Source organism: Gracilinanus agilis, chromosome 4 (genome assembly GCF_016433145.1).
Source record: "Gracilinanus agilis isolate LMUSP501 chromosome 4, AgileGrace, whole genome shotgun sequence".
NCBI lineage: Eukaryota > Metazoa > Chordata > Mammalia > Didelphimorphia > Didelphidae > Gracilinanus > Gracilinanus agilis.
In genome coordinates, this window is record NC_058133.1 from 27,150,481 (window position 1) to 27,169,963 (window position 19,483).

The window sequence follows — 19,483 nt, forward strand, 5'->3', positions numbered from 1 at the left end:
GTTTCGAGTCTACACCCTCAGTCATGTCCACCCTGACCCATGCGCTCAAGCAGTTGTTTTTCTTATATGTTTCCTCTCCTGCAGTCCTTCCTCTGAATGTGGGTAGCATCTTTACCATAAATCCCTCAGAATTGTCCTGGGTCATTGTATTGCTGCTGGTACAGAGGTCCATTACATCCCTCTTGTTTTTTACAGTAGCAAAGCCCTGGGAATTCTGCTGAGGTGGAGTTATTCTGCTATTCCACGAAGAATTTTCAATATGTGATGCCCTCTAACTATAATTCTTTTTTACAGAATATTTGAAGAGATTCAGAAAATTGAGGATAATGAATTTCATTACCAAGAACAGGTACTGTGACTCAAGATTTTTTCAATTTCGATTCTTGTCCCCATGGAAAAGGTATATTAGTTCTCATTCCATCATATTGGAAGTTTTCCTGGCATTTAAAGTGTCATTCCCAGTTCCAGCTAAACCTCACTGAGATCTGAAAATTAATTATGTAATTAAATGAATAGTGACAAGATTGGTGTGTTTTTCCATTAGACAAATAACTTAGTCTCTGTTTCTTCATTTGTAAATTTGTCATTTGGAGACCTCATCTGTTCCCAGGACTTTAATGATTCTTTCTTCCCTGATGACTCCCAGTTCTAACTATCTAACCCCATTCTTTCTTGAGCTTCAGCACCTACCATAGCACCATTTGCCATATGATTATTTTAAACCTGATGTCCCATAGGTACCTCAGACTCAGCTCTCTTCAGCACTTCCCTATATCTCTTTTGAAGGTGAACCTCACCTTTCCAGTTTTTCAGATTTTCAACTTGACTTATCACTAACTCCTTGTTTCCAGTTGGCTGTCAGATCTGGCTTTTTTTTTTTTTTTTTTTTTTTTTTAACCTCTATACCATCTCTTGTATCTGACCCCTTTTCTTCCTCACACAGTCAGTGCTTTGGTTCTAGCCCACATCACTTCTCACCTAGGTCATTGCAGCAGCTCCCTTCTGGATTTTCTCCCTTTCCATCCTGTCCACTGGTGCCAGGACGATTCTTCCAAAGTGCAGCTATGATTCTCCAGGTCACTCCAACATAGGCTTCAACTCTCAAAAGCTCTTTCTTTGGTCTCACATGGAATGCACATTACTGTTGGGACAAGTTGTTCTTCAGGTGCTCCTTTCCACAGCCTCTGTGGATGTAGGTCCTGAGGGTTTGCCAACTGCCTCATTAACTCTTCCCACATACTAAGAATTTGCATGGGTTGTGTGGAGAAGAATGGCAGCTCCTTGAGAGTAGGGGCATCTCCTTCTAGTCATCTCCCCAGAGTTGGTCATGTAACAGGCACTTTAATACAGACTTCCTGATTGACTGATGGACCAGACTTAGAGTCTTTAGTCTTAATTTGAGGGTGAGATTCCCTACCTGGGCTATGCCAACTTGGATAGAATTCTTTCTTCTTTGATTCTCATTTTTCACATTTATGAAAATGGGGATAATAATACTTAATTCCTTACTAGGGCTGAAAATGAACAAAGTGCTTTTTTATAAGCCAAAGCACTACAGAAAAGTGAGTTAGTATTATTACCAAACATGGGCACCAGTGGACTTGGCAGAGGCAAGAATGGGTCTAAGCCTGTTTTAAAGGGCATTTTTCCCAAGGGATCAATGACAACATATCCTATAGATAGATTTAAGTCAACTTTATGGAGATATTACTACAGGTGTAGTGAAACAAGAACCATTCAGGAGAACAGTGTCCTAATTTTGACTCTTAACAGTGACATATGCTATATGGGACTTTAGATGCATCATTTCTGAACTGATGGTGTCTGGGACCGTCTGGGACTAGGGATTGTTGGCACATCGAACTTACCATCTTAAATGCTCACACTGAAAGTAGGAAGCAGGTGGTGTGATGGAAGGGGTCTGTCTAGGCAGGTTGTTGGATAGATCTGGGCTCTAGTTCCACCTGGACAAGACCCTGCGACAGGTGAGTTCTGCTCTACATTGAGCCTTTCATGTTCTAAAGACATGTTTTGCTCTGACATTCTAGAGTACACATTCTAAGTCCCTTCCAGTTCTGATAGCTTTTCTGTATTCTGTGTTCTAACATTTCTTTGTGACATTATTCAGGGCCTCCATCATGTAGAACTACCAAGCTTTCCAGTCTTTTCTCATACTATTGACTTTCACATATACCAATGCAAAATGAATGAATGAAAAACACATGTATTAAGTGTTCACTGTTTGCCCAGCACTGTGCTGACTACTGAGAATACCTGTATAAAAATAAAGATAATTCTTGTCTTCTGGTAGCTTATATTCTACTGACTAGGTGATATATTTTGCTCTGTTGACCAACTCAATGCCTTTATTCACATGTTGTAATAAGGTGATATTGACTTTTTTCTTTAAAATTAAAAAATATATACTTGTTGATATTTTTTATTTCTTATATTACCATAGTTATTCCATTTCCCTTTCCCAGAGAACCATTCAATATAACAAATAATATATTTTAGAAAGGAAAAAATACCCAGCATAACTGATTGTTATTTTTATATTATATTATATTTTTATTATATTATTATTATATTTTATTATTATAATATAACTGGTATATTGTTATTTATCAGTACATTGAAAAAGTTCCTGTTTTTCCACATCTCCAAATTTTGTCATTTTGCCCTTTTATTATTTTAAACAACTGGATAGGTAATGAGAGACTATCTGAGATTTGTTTTGGTTTGCATTTTCCTCATCAGTACTAGTTTAGAGCAGTTATTCATATACGTGGCTTTGATTTCTTCATCCAAAAACTTCCTGTTTCAATCTTTTGACCATTTCTCAATTGAGGAATGGCTGATACTCTTATACATTTGAGAACATTCTCTCTTTATTTTAAATGAGACCTCTAGCTGAGAATTGTCTATACAATATCAGAAATTTAATACGAAGATTCTTTTCTTATTCTACTTCTATTATATACACACATGCAAATGTGTGTGCAAACACAGATAGATAAACAGATAGATATATTATATGTGAAATGCCTTGCTACCCTAGGCATGGGGGATACAAAGAGGAAAGAGCCCTTGCTCTCCAGCAACTTACATTCTATTCTTTTTTGTATTCTATACAAAATGTCTGTAAAGTAACTACAAAGTCATGGGAAAGGGCACACACTTAGCTTGGGGGCAGAGTTCTTGCAGACTTCCCATAGGAGGTGGTCCTCAACCTAAGATCTGAAGGAACCCAAGGACTCTTTAAGAGGCAGAGGAAGGCAGAGGGCATACTAGCTGGCTCCAGGCCTGGAAGTAGGAGGCTGCATTCACTAAGAAGGGGCCAGTTTGACTGGGATTGAGTGTGTGTGAACAGAACACTGTGCTGAGCCTTCCAGGCTTAGCAGAAGCAATATAACAGAGGGCTTTAAATGGCAAAGAGTTTATATTTTAGTTTAGAGATTATAGGGATGGTAGCTTCTTGAGCAGGGAAATGATATGTTCAGACCTGTTCTTTAGAAATATCAGTTTAGCAGCTATTTGGAAGACAGATAGGAGAGGGAAGACTAGAGATAGCTCAGTTAGGACGTTGTTGGAAAAGTTTAGTTGAGTGGTAGAGTTAGGAGAAAAGGGCTTGGGGATAGATGTAAGATATACTGAGAACATAGAATTAACAGGTCTTAGTGATTTATTTGGAGTGAGGGTGAAGAGTCAAATGAAGATCCTATTGAACTTAAGTGAGTGAGAGAATGGTGGTGTTCTTAACAGAAATAGGGGAATTATGAAGAGGGGATGGTTCTTTGGGGAAGCGAATGACTTGTATTTATGGTGTTTCAGTTGCTCTGTAGATGGGCAGTAGGCAGTTGCGTGATATGGAACAGGAAATAAGGGGGGAGAGAGAGAGAGAGAGAGAGAGAGAGAGAGAGAGAGAGAGAGTAGGGCTGGATATTTCTCTAGGACAGTGATAGCGATCCTATGGCACTGGTGCCAAAGATGGCATGCAGAGCACTCTGTGGGCATGCAGCCACCCTCACTTCCCCTCTCTCCCATTCAGAGCTGCTCCTCACTCCTCTGCCCAGCAGCCCAATGGGAGCACACAGGAACTAAGATGGGTGGCTCACAGGTAGCAGAGCTGGGGCAAAGCAGAGAGCTCAGGCTACTCCTCTCCTCCTCTCTACACTCATTGAGGATATTCCTCACTTCACTTGGCCCTCCACCCATCAGCCCAATGGGAGCACTTTCTCTCTCCCTTGTGTGAGGTAAAGGGGGGGCGGGTTATGCCTGGCACTCGGTTCACCATCACTGATCTAGGAATTGGCAGGATACAAGTAGCAGTTGAATTCATGGAGTTGATGAATTGATTAAGGAAGACTAGGGGGCCTGCTCTTGAGCATACCTGAAATTGGCCAAAGAAAGAGGAAAAAATTGTTGACATACAAAGTTACTGATAGCAGTTCTTTTTGTAGTGGCAGAACATTGGAAATTAAGAGGATGTCTAGCACTTAAGGAATGGCCGAATAAGTTGTGGCAGATAAATGTGTAGAGATGGAAGGAACCTTAATCTCTATTTCCCAGTTCCCCTGGCTTCCTTCAAGCCCCAGCTAAAGGCTCACATCCCACAGGAAGCTTTTCCTGACTTCTCTTAATTCTAGATTCTTCAAATCTGTTGAATGTCTTCAATTGAGTCTGTCTCTAGCCTGTCCAATGTCTCCGTTAAGACCATGAATTCCTCAAGAGTAGGCACTATCTTCTCTTTCTTTGCATCCCCAGCACTTAACATAGGACCTGCCTGGTCTATGGTAGGCACTTAATAAATGTTTACTAATTGATTGACTATATAGTATCATTTATTGGCCTGGTTCTATTTACTTGGGAATTTTGGGGGAGTTTTGCTGAAGGCACAAGATGACATGTGCAGACTAGTAGATGAAACAGAAAAAGTTGTAGAGGGGGCAGCTAGGTGGCTCAGTGGATTAAGAGTCAGGCCTAGAGATGGGAGGAGGTCCTGGGTTCAAATCTGGCCTCAGACACTTCCCAGCTATGTGACCCTGGGCAAGTCACTTAACCCCCATTGCTTAGCCCTTACCACCCTTCTGTCTTAGAACCAATACTCAGTATTGATTCCAAGGCAGAAGGTAAGGGTTCCAAAAAAAAAAAAAGTTGTAGAAACTCAAAAATGCATAAAGTGTATGTATGGTATTGTATAATATCAGCATATTTTATCATATGCACAATTTCTTTTTTAAAGTTTCCGAAAAGAATGTGAAAGCCAGCAAATGACACACAAAAGCTAGAAATGTTAACATTGACCTACATATAGTCTGTGACCAAATACTTAACCCAGATTTTACAATCAGATATGCTAAACACCTCATAAAAGAAAAGAAAAAAATTCAGACTTCTCTGGTTTGAAGAGAGGGCCAAAACATTTTACTTGGTTTTTCCAGATTGCAAGGGCTCTGCACCCCTAAATGCAAAAGGGATACCTGTACTTAATAAAGGCTTGATTGCCAGCACTCTACCCACTAGACCACCCTGCCCCTAAAATACTAACATTTTACCGTAACACTTTATACATGATCTCATTGGATCTTCATGACCCCCTGTGAAATAGGTGCTGTTATTTCTACTTTACAGATGAATAAATTGAGGTTCAGAGAGGTTATGTGCCTTGCCTACCTGAAACAGCTACTTGGTGTCTGAGGCAGGATTAACTTGGGTCTAGCACTCTCTCTATCACACCACCTGGCCAACTTGACCGTGCCAGCAGATCAGAACCACAGAATGGGATCATTGGCCATCTTGTCCAACCCATCCATACCTGGAAGGAATAATGCCAGTGATAACATTCCCAATGTGAGGCCATCCACCTGTTTGAAGGCCGGTGTCCTCTGGCCACCCATTTGACTCTGGGACATTAGTAATGGGTAGGAAGATTTTCTAAACTCAAGTCTCTTTTCCTCTCTCCCTTGCTCTGCCCTCTGGGACTAAGCAAAATAAAGCTAGTGCCTCCTCCCACTGAACCATCCAAGTTATCTCTGACAGTGATGCAGGCCTGGAGGGGAAGCTGTCAGATAGCGATGTGGCCCACTTGGTTTCCTCTGTCTTTTTTCCTGTCCTTCAGTTTCTCTCTCTCCCCAGTCCCTATAATCAGAGGGATACTCTTAATACATAGCCAGGCTGCCCAAGAGTGGATAACATGATTTTAGATTATGTAGTAAGCCTTAGGTTGGAAGAAAACTTAACTAGGCCAGCCATTTCAGTCTAGACATCATATATTGAACCAGGTGCAGTGCTATTTAACAGTGGAGTAGGGGGAGAAGAACCTGGAAAAACTGGAAAAGAACTGATTTATCGTCAGAAACCCTGGCTAGAATTGTAAACATCACCATTTCTCATATGTGATTTTAGGGCACATTCCTCTGCCTACATTGTGCCTCAGTTTCCTTATCTTTAAAATGAGGAAAGAGTAGCTTAAAAGGAAAAGGAATTTATTCATAATAAAGACAGATTTTATTTGTCAGAATAGATCAAGGGGAGTTGAATAGAAGATATCTAAGGTCCCTTCCAGCTCTGTCTTTCATGCCAGTCTTATAGCTGTGCCTCCATGGGAGGATCATATCCTACAGTCAGCTTATCGATAAACATTTGTTAAGCTTCTGCTATATGCAAGGCACTATGCTAAGCACTGGGGATATAAAAGAAGGGAGAAAGGAAAAAATTTACTTTGGAACTGCTTGGCGATGGAGTGATAATACATTTGTTTTTAAACCCTTATCTTCTGTCTTAGAATCAATATGGTATAGTGGTTCCAAGGCAGAAACACGGTAAGGCTTAGGTAATAGGGGTTAAATGACTTGCCCAATATTGGGCACACAGCTAGGAAGGGTCAGATTTGAACCTAGGACCTCCTGTCTCTAGGCCTGGCTCTTAATCCACTTAGCTACCTCATGATACATTTTAGAAAGGGTTCAGTGTTGGTTTGGCTCTTGTTGGGATAGGCAAAAGCTTGCTTTGGAGGTTTAAGGATCAGACTGTTGATCATGCCTTCAGGATGGTGAGCTCTCCTGCCTGTATTAAGGAAGCCGTGTGTGGGGAGTGGGAGAGATCAGTGGTTAGAGATGTTGATGGTGATCTTCTGGTACTAAAGGATGCTGCTTGTCCACAGACAGATCCCGTTGAGTATGTGGAAAACATGTGTGAGAACATGCAGCTGTACCCCTTGCAGGATTTCCTCACTGGTGACCAGCTGCTGTTTGAATATAAGCCAGAGGTAGGTTTTCTGCTTGGTGGGGTGGCGGGGGAAGAAGAAGGAGGTCGGAGGAGAAAGAGGGAGTTCAGGAGGGAATGTGGCAGTAAACACTAGTTCCCTGAGGAATTGGTGGAAATAGGGAAACTTGAATAGGATTAGATCCGGTTTCTTTTTCCTTGTTGTCGTTCATAAAACTTGGGAAACATTTTATTTATCAAAAGTTGTGTATTGTGAGCTATTCCCTCAGTTGAGTCCTTTTCCAGTGTTTTATCGAGTTATGAGGGGGGATCCCTGGGTTCTCCTTTTCAAGTCAGTGGAGTGCAAATAGCTGCTTCCTAGCTCTCCCAGGCCTGGACCCCAGATCTGGACTGTTCAAGAACCACTTTGGGTGAGTTGGGAGAGGCTGCCACTAGGGGCGGTATGAGCTCATAAACTCATGGTGGAGAAGGGCTGTGCAGGGAGAGTCACATCAACAGTCATGAACCCCTGGAGGGCTAGAGTATTTAAGCATTGCATTGGCATTTTGGAGCTGTGCAGAAACAAATTAGAAGTCTGCCCCCAACCCCCTAATCACCTCATCCCAAATAAATCCCAAATATTGCTTGATTTTGGAGCTGTGTCTGCCTTATCAGTTGGGATTCTTTAATGATAGAATAGTTTTATTTTAGCTTTCAAAACTTCTACCATCCTCTACAATCGAAATTGAGTGAAATGGAACTTTAGGAAAACCGGAGACTTAATATAGTAAAAATAGCCCTAGCATGAGTGCATAAACCCCTGAATTCACTAATTGCTAGTCAGTGGGAGAGGGGCCCTACCCCTGGGAGGGGGGAGCTCCCTCAATTCATGGTCTTCTCATTGAGGGAGATGCTAGCAGCTCCCTGAAGAGCTGGAGGGGACATAAAACAGCCTACACTTGGATGTCACGTTGTACCTCTGGCTGAGGGCACAATGAAAGGTTCTTGAGCCTACTACTTTGGCTTCTTGATGCTGGCTGCATTTTTCTTTTCTTTAGAAAGAGTGTCTTTATGTTGCCTTGCCAATGATGTTTTATTTCCTAGGCTTGCCCACAAAAGTCAGTCCCACCCCTAGTGTATTCGAGGCTCTTCTTTTGTGTAGTGGGCATTATGGTGGTTCACCTCAAAAGAGAAGACATTCATTTAGTTTCTGCTGCCTCACGAGTTGTCAGATTTTGTGGGCTAGCTGAGGACCTTTGCACTACTTATCATTAGCTTGGTGGGGGAAATGAATTCTTAAGTTCTCATTACCAACTTATAAACAAGCTTTTGGCAAGTTGGGCTGCCTGTGCTTTTGGCTTAGATTGATTATATCATCATTTAAAAAACCATTATTGATTTCACCAGTATAGACAGCTTGCCTCAAGGGCAGCCTCCCTGTCCTATCCTAGTTTGTACCTGCTTCCTAATTTAGGTTCAGAGGGATGCCTGGGACACTAAGAGGTGAAGTGACTGGGCTAGGACCACTCAGCCAAGGTGGGTCAGAGGTGGGATTTTAACCAAAGGTAGAGGTGATCTTGGCTCTGAGGCTCTGTCCATTACACCATGCTGCCTCACCTAATTAATCATTAGCCATCAATCAGCAAGCATTTATTACATTAATTAATGATGCCAGTGAGGATGGCAAAAGCTTATGAAAGTTATTTGGGCTAACAGATCTTTGAGAATTTGCCTGTGCCTTTAGGAGGGGAATATCTTGGATTAAAATGAAGTTTTGTTTTTTTGTTGTTATAGATTATTACTGATGCCCTTACTCAGTTAATCCCACAAAAAGCCAATCTTGTCCTGCTGTCTGCTGCTAATGAGGGAAAATGTGACCTCAGGGAGAAATGGTTTGGGACTCACTACAGCATAGAAGGTAATGTGGCGGGCTGTCTAAGGATGCAACGAAGTTTGTTGATTGTTCTCCCCTTTAGCTCTGAAGCCATTAAAACTAGGGGGGCTGTACTTGCATTAAGTTATTCTCGCAGAGATTTTTCCTTATTTTGCTTTTCTTTCCCTCATCTGAACCCAGGCTGTTTCTTACCCAATCTTTAGTCTCTGCTGCATGCTAGAGTGGCTCCCCCCATAAGAAGTCCTGTTCACACTGTGCTGTTGTGCCCACGCCTCCTGGGGTGGGCACTGAGTAGTGATGTCGCCACTCTGGCATTCTGTTTCATGGGGGTGTATTCTTCTAAGACCTGGTTGTCCCTGCTGTACCCACCTCCAGGAGAACATGATGTCAGCATTGATGGGGGAAATTGTGCTCTTCCAAGCTTCTGGCCAGCTGGGGCCTGCTCTTACTCTTCATTTTCTCTTGAAATAGCAGCTCTGGGAGTTGTTGTGAGTTGAGTGGAAAAGGGAGAGGCAGCTTCAGTGAAGGCAAAGACTGCCTTGTGTCTGATGCAGAGAAAGATGAGGATGTTCTTCAGTCTCCTGAAGCTGCTCGCGCTTTCATCTGACTTGTTTCCTCTACAGATATTGAAAAAAAGTGGGCTGACCTGTGGAACAGTAACTTTGAATTAAATCCAGATTTGCACCTTCCTGCTGAAAATAAATATATTGGTGAGTGAGTGAGATGGAATTATGTACGCTGGGCATTTAGACTTCTAGAATAGTCATTGGAGAAACCACTTCCATTGAAGCAATCGAGCAGACTCAGAGGAGCTGGCCATGAGCCCCATAGTCTTGGGCACCTTCTGTTGTTTCTAGCTGCTTCAGGGACCCCTTGTGGACTGTCCAGTGCTCAGTAACAAGCCTCATTACTCTAGACTGGCCTGTTGGGCCTACTGTCACTTTGACCCAGTGGCTGTAAGCTCAGTCCTAGATGAAGGCCCTTCCAAGGTTTCAGTAGTGTAGTTACAGTGTCACTTATTTCACTAGGACTTAAAAGCTTTACCCCAAGTGTTTTCTTCCCAACATCCTTGATGTAGTAGGGAGTGCAAGGATTGATAAGGATTTAGGAGTTTAGCAGGTTTGTGGCTCCAAGTCACCGGATCACCCAGATAACGGGCTGGGATGCCAGTCCAGGTCTCCTGATTCCCCATTCCCATCCAGAACCCCTGGCCAGGCCCTCACTGTGTGCAGTAGAGGCGTTCATGGCCATTCCAAGTGGAGCCCACCGAAAGGAATGATGAGCATTTTCCTTTCTCTTGTTTTTTTCTGTTAGCCACGGACTTTGCTCTGAAACCTTTTGATTGCCCTGAAACAGAGTATCCTGTCAAGATTGTGAACACTGCACAGGGCTGCCTGTGGTACAAGAAAGACAACAAGTTCAAAATCCCCAAAGGTAACACTTCCTGCTCAGCATGCGGGCTGACAGCTTCAAAGCCAGCCTTTCTGTTCCCAGCCTTCCTTTTGGTTCCCAGTCTAACTACCTTCCCACCTACCCTGTCCTCCAACCAACCAACCAGCCAAACACCAACCAACCCCTCTTCCTCAGAATTTGAGTTCCAGTGGCAAATTGGGGTCCTTTGTTGTTACTACTGTTGATTGAACAGCATCCAGCCTTCATATAAAGTGAAAACATTTTTTATCAGGACAGGTAGGTGGCACATTGGATAGAGTGCCAGGCCTGGTGTCAGGAGGTCCTGGGTTCAAATCTGGCCTCAGACACTTCCTAGCTGTGTGACCCTGGGCAAGTCACTTGACCCCCATTGCCTAACCCTTACCACTCTTCTGCCTGCCTTGGAGACAATACCCAGTATTGACTCCAAGATGGAAGGTGAGGGTTTTATATTAAAAAAAAAAAAAAACAAATGTAACTCACCCATTTTGGCCTAGGTACTAAGGAGAGAAGTAAAAAGCACAAACAATGACTGCTTGCAGGGACCTCTTAGGTAAATCACTTCAGCATGGAACCTTCAAAGATGTCCTGCTTACTAACCTCTCTTTCCATCTCTTAAACCCCTGTCCCCCATTAAAACAAAATGAAACAGAGGTCTTATAAAAATATGCAGAGTCAAATAAAATAAATTCCTCCATTAGCCATTTCCAAAAAATGTGTGTTATTCTTCATCTTAAGTTGGTCACCTTTTTGTCCGGGAGTGAGTAACCTCAATTGGGCCCTCTCTGCTGTTTGGCAATTTTACTACCCCTCCCTTGTCTGCTCACTCTCCTGCTCTCCCCAATGGCTCTTCCAAACCTTTTCTGCCCTCTTCAAACCTCCCTCGGTCCCCCTTTCCCCATTCCCTCAGCTGAGAACCTTGTCTTATATTTTATAGGAAAAATTGAGGCTGTTCATGAGTTCCCTCTCCCCTCTTCCCCATTCCTCCTCACCTCTGCCACTCTCTCCTCCTTCACCCATTTCATATGTTGAAGTGGCCTTATTTCTTTACTGAGGCTGGGTTTTGAACTTAGGACCCTCCCATGTCCAGGCCTAGCTCATTTCTGAGCCACCTAGCTCTGTAACCTGAGTGTTTTTTAAAATAGATATATTATTTATTATTTATATTTAAAATATATTTTTATTTTTCAGTTACACATAGAAACAATTCTTGGCAATTGTTTTTTAGTGTTTTAGAATTCAAATTTTTTCTTTCCTTGCCCTTTAACACCCCCCCCCCCAAGAGAATGAGTAGTCTGATATAGATTATAGTCATACTTTCATGTAATTAATATTTCTGTATGGCTCATGTCACTTATCATATATACAAAATACATATCACACATAGAAATCTCATGAAGGGGGTGTAGTGGAAGTTGGCCTGCTTTGATCTGCCTCAACTTCCACTAATCCCTTCTTTGGTTGTGGAGAGCCTTCATCATGAGCTTCTGGTGATTATCTTGGAGACTTGCTTTGCTTGATAGTGGTTCAGTCCTTCCCACTGGATCATCATTCAGCATTTCTCTGATGGTGTTTTTACAATGTCCTACATCTTTCTTTCTGCTTGGAAGCCCTAATTTTGAAATAGTCAACAGGCATTTACTAAGCATCTACTATGGGCAGCCAGGTGTTACCATAGTGCAAAGAGTGCCTGGCCTTAAGTCAGGAAGACATCATCCTGAGTTCAAATCTGGCCTCAGACTTAACCAGCTGGGCAAGTCCCCTTAATCTTGTTTGCCTTAGTTTCCTTATATGCAAAATGAGCTGGAGAAGGAAATGGCAAACTACTTCAGTATTCTTGCCAAGAAAATTCCAAGTAGGGTCATGAAGTGTCAGACATGACTAAAAAAATGACTGAAATGTGACAATTCTTGTGCTAATCATTGGAAAGAGCAAGAAAAACATTCTGGCCTGTTGCTTCATTTGCTTAAGTCCGTTTTTATCAAATGACTGTACAGAATTGGGTATTAGAAATGAGAGTTGTTTGCCCCTCAATGGTGCTCTTAGCCCAGGCCAGCCAAGAGCCAGTGCCCACCAGAATTACCCATCTCCTTGCTCAAACCAGGGCTGGATGCCCTTGGTTCATTTGTTTAGCCTTTGGCTCCCCTTCCTTGTTCTTTGGAGGGACGTATTTGAGATGGCTCTGAAAAGTCCCTTGTGGCCCCAGCTGTCACAGGAGCTGAAAAAGTGAGAGCAGTGTGGATTCCTGCCCTCTTCCTGGGGAAGCGGAAGAGGCTTAGTGGTGGTCCCTTCGCATGCAGATGGTGTGTCTTCCCTTCTTTCTCAGAGGGGCACTTCCTCACCCATCTCCAGCCTTCTGTCATGGGTCTGGTTTCTGCTTACCCTTCTTTTCCTTTGGTTTTCCCTTCATGCAGCTTTTCTGGTCTTTCACTGAACGTTTGGTGATGAGGGGTTTCTTTAATGAATCTAATGGCAGTGAGCAGTTTCTCCAGCTCATTTATTTAGCCTTTTTTTTTTTTTTTTTTTGTGAGGATAAGTGCTGTTACAACCTTGCAGGCCCTTATTTCTGAAGGCCCTTGGAACACTACCTTCACTCCCCAAGTGCCTTGGAGGGTTGGCCTGTGGGAGGACCTGGAAATGGAGGGGGATCTAGATGCCCATTTGAAGGAAGGATTTCCTGACCATCAGAGCCAGTGGAGAATGGCATGAGCTGTGACTCAGTCAGATGGGGGTGGTGGGGGCATTTCCCCTAACCAATGGTTTCCTAGGAAAGAACAAGAATAGAGTTGAACAGCTTTGATTCTGTGACCTCCTGGACCTTGAGGTTATCCATCTCTTTTGCAACAGCGAGGTAGCATTCATGAACTCTGAAGCAGCCTATCCCACTAATGGACAGCTTGTCCCCACTCTTACCTTCCCCTGCTAAAGGCTTTACCAGTTCAATAGCAAGTTAAGTCAATAAGCATTTACCAAAGAACCTACTATATGCCAGATGCTCTGCTAGGTGTTGGCCTGCCAACAGTCCCTGCCTTCATGGAGCTTATATTCTGCAGTAAGACAACAGTCAGTACATAGATAAGGAAATTCTGATGGGGGAGAGAAAGCAGTGATAGCTTTCGGCATTAGGAAAAACCTTGTTCAAACCTTGAAGGGAGAAATATGGGATTCTGTCAAGAAGTCTGTTTTCTACTTGCTCAAGAATATTTAATAATGTTATTGTTCCTTTAACAGAAAACAGGGAACAAAGAATTGCTACGGATCTTGGCTGAGATGAGGAGGAGGAAGAGTGCAGGGAGTAGGGGGTGGGCAGGAAGGTGGGGGATGGAATGCCCAGTTTAGGTGGAATGTCAGGACATGAAGTTAGGGACCCTAAATGCCCAACGCAGGTATCTGTTTCCCTGGAGGCAACAGGGTGCCCCTGAAGCTTACTGGGTCTCTTTGGCAGCTGTGTGGAGCATGGATTGAAGAAGCAAGAGAGCAGGAGGAAGCGAGGCTAGGCAGTGGCAAGGCTATAAGAACAGTCTGAGGGATGCCACGTTTATCATTTGTTCAGGGATTAGGAGAGCAGTGGAAGGAAACTCATCATTTTCTATTTGAAATATGCTTAGGTTGCCTGAATCCTTTTCTCTCCCAGTCCAGAAATTATTCTTTGGAGAAGCCTACAAGTGCTTCCCATGAATGTTGGAATATAGAGAGAGTCAGATGCCCCTGGAGAGCCGATGTGGGGCGCTTCCTGTGGTTTTAGGGCAGGCCTTTTTCTCTTGGTTACTGAGAAATCTACTGGGGAAACCAGATTCCAGGAAGTAAACAAAAGGCTGCTATGGAAGCAGATTGTTTTCAAATGTTTCCTTTTCGGTTGGGTGGAATCAGATCTAGGCGTGGCTACTCCTGAGAGAACTTAACCTGCTATTTATGTATCTCCTTTTTAAAAAGGGAAAAACATCACAAAAAGTCCTGAAGGTTTTAGTCACCCTGAGGTTGTTGTCTCAGTGTAGAGACCTGAGTGACATCCTAGGATTGAAGAACAACCAGTTCCCTTTGTATCTGCTATGGGGTCTTGTTTGTAAAAAAAAGTAATAATGAGAAAAACCTTGAGCTATACCAGTCTTTACTGTTGTCTGTCACCATTGGCTATTTCAGGATTCTTGTGCTATAATTCAACCTTGTTTGTGTCTGGGGTTCCAGGCAAAGAATCCCTGGGGGCCTCTTTTCTGATTCGTATCTTTAAATGCTTAGAATAAAATAAAATCAAAGGATTATACCCAAAGGGAACAAATGCTACTGAAATATAGACTGATCAAAATACTTTAAAAAAAAGTCACAGGCTCCATCTTAAGAACTCCTGTTCTGTAGCAATTCTTGGTTCCCTCTTTTGTGTTGTATTAAAGGAACAATAACATTATTAAATATTCTTGAGCAAGTAGAAGACAGACTTCTTGACAGCTGGATTTGGTTTTTATGCCTAGAATGGTTTCCTGTTTCCATTTGTACCATTCCTCTTCACTTTCATTCAATTTCTTGATTCAAAATGTATTTATAACCCTGAATAATTCCCCTTAAGAAGTGGAGAAATGTAGAATAAACAGGAAAGGTAGACTGTGTGCAAAGGGCTTTAAATGCCAGATAGCAGTGTTAGGTTTGATCATAATGGGAATGGAAAACTCCTGGAGTTTGGGGACTGGGGATTATTTGAGTGAGAAGGGAGAAGCCAGTTGTTTATGCCCTTCGAGAATACACTGAGGTGGTGATGGTGAAATGATGGGTTTTTTCATTATCACGACTTCTCCAAGCTTTAGTCTCTGTGTCTCCTTATTTTTTTTCTTAGTAACAACTCTTAAGACTGAAGGGCAAGGGCTAAGCAATTGGTGTTAAGTGACTTGGCCCAGGATTTCACAGCTAAGAAGAATCTCAGGCCACTTTTGAACCCAAGTCCTCTTGTCTACAGGCCTGCCACTCTATCCACTGGGCCACCCTATTGCCCCTGTCTTTATTTCTTTAAGGATGTCCATTTTAGTCGCTAGGTGACCCCAGTGAATAAATAGAGTCCTCGACTTGGAATCAGGAAGACCTGAGTTCAATTCCAGCTTCAGACAAAGCTTACTAGCTTGGATAAAGCCACTTTAACCTGTTTGCCTCTGTTTCCTCATTCATAAGATGAGCTGGAGAAGGAAATGGCAAACTTCTCTTAATATCGTTGCCAAGAAAACCCCAATGGGGTCATGGTGTTGGACACAACTGAAAAACAACTAAACCACAATAGATTCGAACTCCAAGAAGAGCTATCTTTCCATTTAGCCATACCTTCTTTCCACCTTCTAGTTTTATGTTGAGAATGTCAGTGTTTCTGTTCATTCGCTTCTTTTGACTGTGCTCCTGAGACAACAGGGGCCTCACGCTTAGAATACTGATGGTTCAATTCTTGTTTGTAGAAAGTCTTTGCCACCCTCTGGAGAAGCACAAGGGGTTGCTCTCATAAGTCACCCCACCCAAAGAATTATCCAGCTTGCAGCCACTGTACTGGTAATGAGCCTGTTTGTGCCAGAGCTGGTGTGGGGTATCAAGCCCTGGAATGAGAGTCAAGTGGAGCTGGATTCAAATCCTTTGCAACCCCGGGCAGCACATCACTTGTCCTTTTTCAGCTTCTGGTTTCTCATAATGTCCATAGCCCCATGTGCTGCTCAGCGTCACGTAAGATAACCTGCACAGTGCTTGGTGAGCCACAAAGCACCACAGAAATGTTGTTGGTTAGAGTCTTTTCCCTTTTTTTCCTCCTCTGTCGCTGCCAGTACCATCACTCTTAACTCCAGATCCTGGAGTTTGCTCCTCATGGGCTCAGACATTGAGGGTCTTGGGTCCCCTCCTTGGCCTACTATGAATCAGCTGCCGTGGGTCATCTTTGAGGCCCAGAGCAGTTCTTTTTTTTTTTTTTTTTAATTTTTTTTATTTTTAAACCCTTAACTTCTGTGTATTGTCTCATAGGTGGAAGAGTGGTAAGGGTGGGCAATGGGGGTCAAGTGACTTGCCCAGGGTCACCCAGCTGGGAAGTGTCTGAGGTCAGGTTTGAACCTAGGACCTCCCATCTCTAGGCCTGGCTCTCAATCCACTGAGCTACCCAGCTGCCCCTCCAGAGCAGTTCTTCTTGATTGATCTGATCTCCGTCTTTCCTTCCAGCCTACATCCGCTTCCACCTCATCTCACCTTTGATCCAGAAGTCTGCTTCTAAGTAAGCCTGCTTCTCTTTGTTTTGGGGTGGGGGGAGGCTGTGGGTTTTTTTAATCTAATTAATGAGAGAACTTGATCATGGGTACATTTGATTACATAGAAGAGCCGAGCTAGGCCAGCGGTTCCCATTCCTTTGTGTTAGCCAGTGATCTCCACGGTCGGAAGGTCTTTGATCGTGGAGTGTCGGCGCCTGTTTTACTGAAATTGTGATAGTGAACACTTTGAAGGGCAAGAAGCGGTCTGCGAGGAGATGCTCCTTGTGTTCTCTGGGAGAGCTGTTGCTCTCCTGGGTGCACCTTGATGATAGGAAGCTTGTCACCATTGCAGCAGATGGGCCTTTCTTCATCCCTGCTGCCCAGGGGAAAGTTTTTAAAAATTCTTGGCCCCTGAGGCAGTTGTCTGACTGTCCTGGAGAGTGCAAGCTAGAACAAGGCGGAGTATTGGGTTGCTTCTTTGAAAAATTTATATTTATATAATATTTATATTTAATTACAAGCTCAGTTAACAAGATCATAAAGCCCTCAAGGGGCTGTGACCGTCTGGAGTCTCTTCTGAGGCAGATGGAGCCCTTTCCCTTTTGTGGGCCTGGAGCCGGAGTCTCTGGGCCTCGGTGATGAGGCTGGAGCCTCCGGAGAAGGAAGCTGCCCTGCGTGCCAGCTGCAGGAAGAGGGCTCTGGGCCAGGCAGGGCACCTCTGAGCCTCTTTACCTTTTTGGAATGCAGCAGCCTAATAAGCCTTTACGGCCTGGGGAAGGGAGCAGCGGAGGGTGGAGAACAAGCGGGGTGTCCCTCGTGGAGCTCCCAGGCCGCAGTGGCTCCCGCAGGCCAGGCCTGCTCCATGTCGCTTCTGTCTGGCATGGCCAGAGCCCAGCCCCACCCGGGACGTGGACCCTGCCCAGGTGAAGGGAAGCCGGACCGGGGCTGATGGGCATCCCCATGTGTTCCTCCAGCGTGGTGCTTTTTGACATCTTTGTGAATATTCTCACCCACAACCTGGCCGAGCCGGCCTATGAAGCGGACGTGGCCCAGCTGGAATACAAGCTGGTGGCAGGAGAGCACGGCCTCATTGTGAGAGTGAAAGGGTTCAACCACAAGCTACCTGTGAGTCCCTGGGAGAGGAGGGGGCGTCCAAGGGAGGCGGGGGGACACCCAGCTTTGGGAGCTGCTTTAGCGGCCATGCAAGGCTGGACCCAGGGACGAGGGCAGCGGCCTGGCGTGAGGCGCTCGGCCCAAAGGGCATGAAGATGACCCACAGGGCGGCGGGGAGAAGAGGGCCCAGGAGGCTTGGGCAGCCGCTGTCCCGAGGAGGAGGAGGGGGGTGCAGAAGAGAACCTTGTGGGCGGCGGGATGGCTCTCAGCGAGGCCAGGAACAGCTGCCAGCGCCATTTGGGGGGGGGGAGTGTGAACCCCCCTGCCCCCTGGCCCCTGGCCCTTATGCAGGGGGAGGCAGTCATTGCAGAGCTCCCCCTCAGGCGCAGGGGGTCCGAGTCTCCCCAGTACCCAGGTGGGACCCAGCGGTTGGGAAGGATCTTTGTCAAGGGGGCCAGTGGGCTTAAAGGAGAAAAGAGGCCCCCGGCAGAGCTCGGTGGGGAGATTGGGAGGCGGCGGCCCAGGAAGGCGGGGGGGGGGGACCCTCACATCTGCCAGAGCTCCTGGGGTGCTTTGGGGATGGGGGACGGGCCCTGAGCAGCTCAGGGCAGGCAGGCAGCTGGGAATCCCCAAGAAGCGCAGATAGGGGCAAAGCAAGCTCTAGATAGGACAGAGAGGACCAGTAGGGGACGGAGGAAAAGCCCCGGAATGAAGAGGGCCTGGGAAGGCTTCCTGGAGGGGGCAGGATTTTAGCCAGGCCTCAGAGGAAGAGTTCTTGCTTTGTTTTTTTAAGGATTGGGGAGGATCTGGACAGATTTATAAGCTGCAGAGGTGAAGCTCCCAGAGGGATTCTTCCGTCTGCTGCTTCCTAGACTTTCCCATTTCTGGTTGTTGACCGCCTCATCCGAGTGCTAGTTAGCTAAATGATCGGGGCACATGGGGGAGTATAAAGGCCACAGGAAGGCACCCCCGCGAGGAGAGCCCGTCGGAAGCTCTGTGGGGCATCTCTTGGCTGAGCGGAGGCTCTCCCAGGTTTCCCCTTTTGGGTTCTTGGCCAGTCTCTGGGCAGGGAGTTTGGTGCGAGGCCCACCTGGGTGGGGGTGGGTTGGGGGCCGCCCGCACATCGTGTTTTCTAAATCTGGCCTCAGGGCCCCCTCGTGAAAGGCAGCAGCAGCAGCAGCCCAAGGTTTGGTTTTACAAAGCGTTTAAACAACCCAAATGAAAGTGCGGTGATGGGTTCAGAGAGCCTGCGGTCGTCCCGTGGGCCCTGCGTAGTTCTTTTTGGGAAGGAAGAGCCTGACCAGAGAGTTGTACCCTGAATCCCAGCTGCATTTGTGACCTTAAGCAGGTGACTGGAATTCAACAAGCATTAAACACCTGCTGTATGCCTGGCCTGGGGGTGCCAAGACTGACACGTAGCGCCTCCCCTTCCCCCCCAATGGATAAGCTGGTACAGGAAGGAGCCAGCCCTGAGCATCAGGAGGGCCACATGGGGCTGCCTCGAATTCTCTTATGGATCCCAGAGAGGGTGGCCAGGAGGGCCTGGGCTGGAAGGGGAGGCCCAGCGGGGCAGGGAGCTGCTGCACATGGTCGGGGGAGGCAGGATGGACGGTGCATTCCTCCCCTCCTCCTCCTTCTCCTT

At 45.2% G+C, this 19,483-nt stretch overlaps 1 protein-coding gene across 2 annotated transcripts in view; it reads left to right on the forward strand.

Moving 5' to 3' along the window:
- The window catches only part of NRDC (nardilysin convertase), an 85,316-nt gene that overhangs the window by 60,189 nt on the left and 5,644 nt on the right, over window positions 1-19,483 (forward strand). For both annotated transcript variants that reach the window (XM_044676458.1, XM_044676457.1), the window contains 7 exons: window positions 295-349; window positions 7,166-7,270; window positions 9,001-9,124; window positions 9,724-9,810; window positions 10,415-10,534; window positions 16,703-16,754; window positions 17,703-17,853. In XM_044676458.1, coding sequence (XP_044532393.1) covers window positions 295-349; window positions 7,166-7,270; window positions 9,001-9,124; window positions 9,724-9,810; window positions 10,415-10,534; window positions 16,703-16,754; window positions 17,703-17,853 — 694 coding nt within the window. The remainder of the gene's footprint in view (window positions 1-294; window positions 350-7,165; window positions 7,271-9,000; window positions 9,125-9,723; window positions 9,811-10,414; window positions 10,535-16,702; window positions 16,755-17,702; window positions 17,854-19,483) is intronic.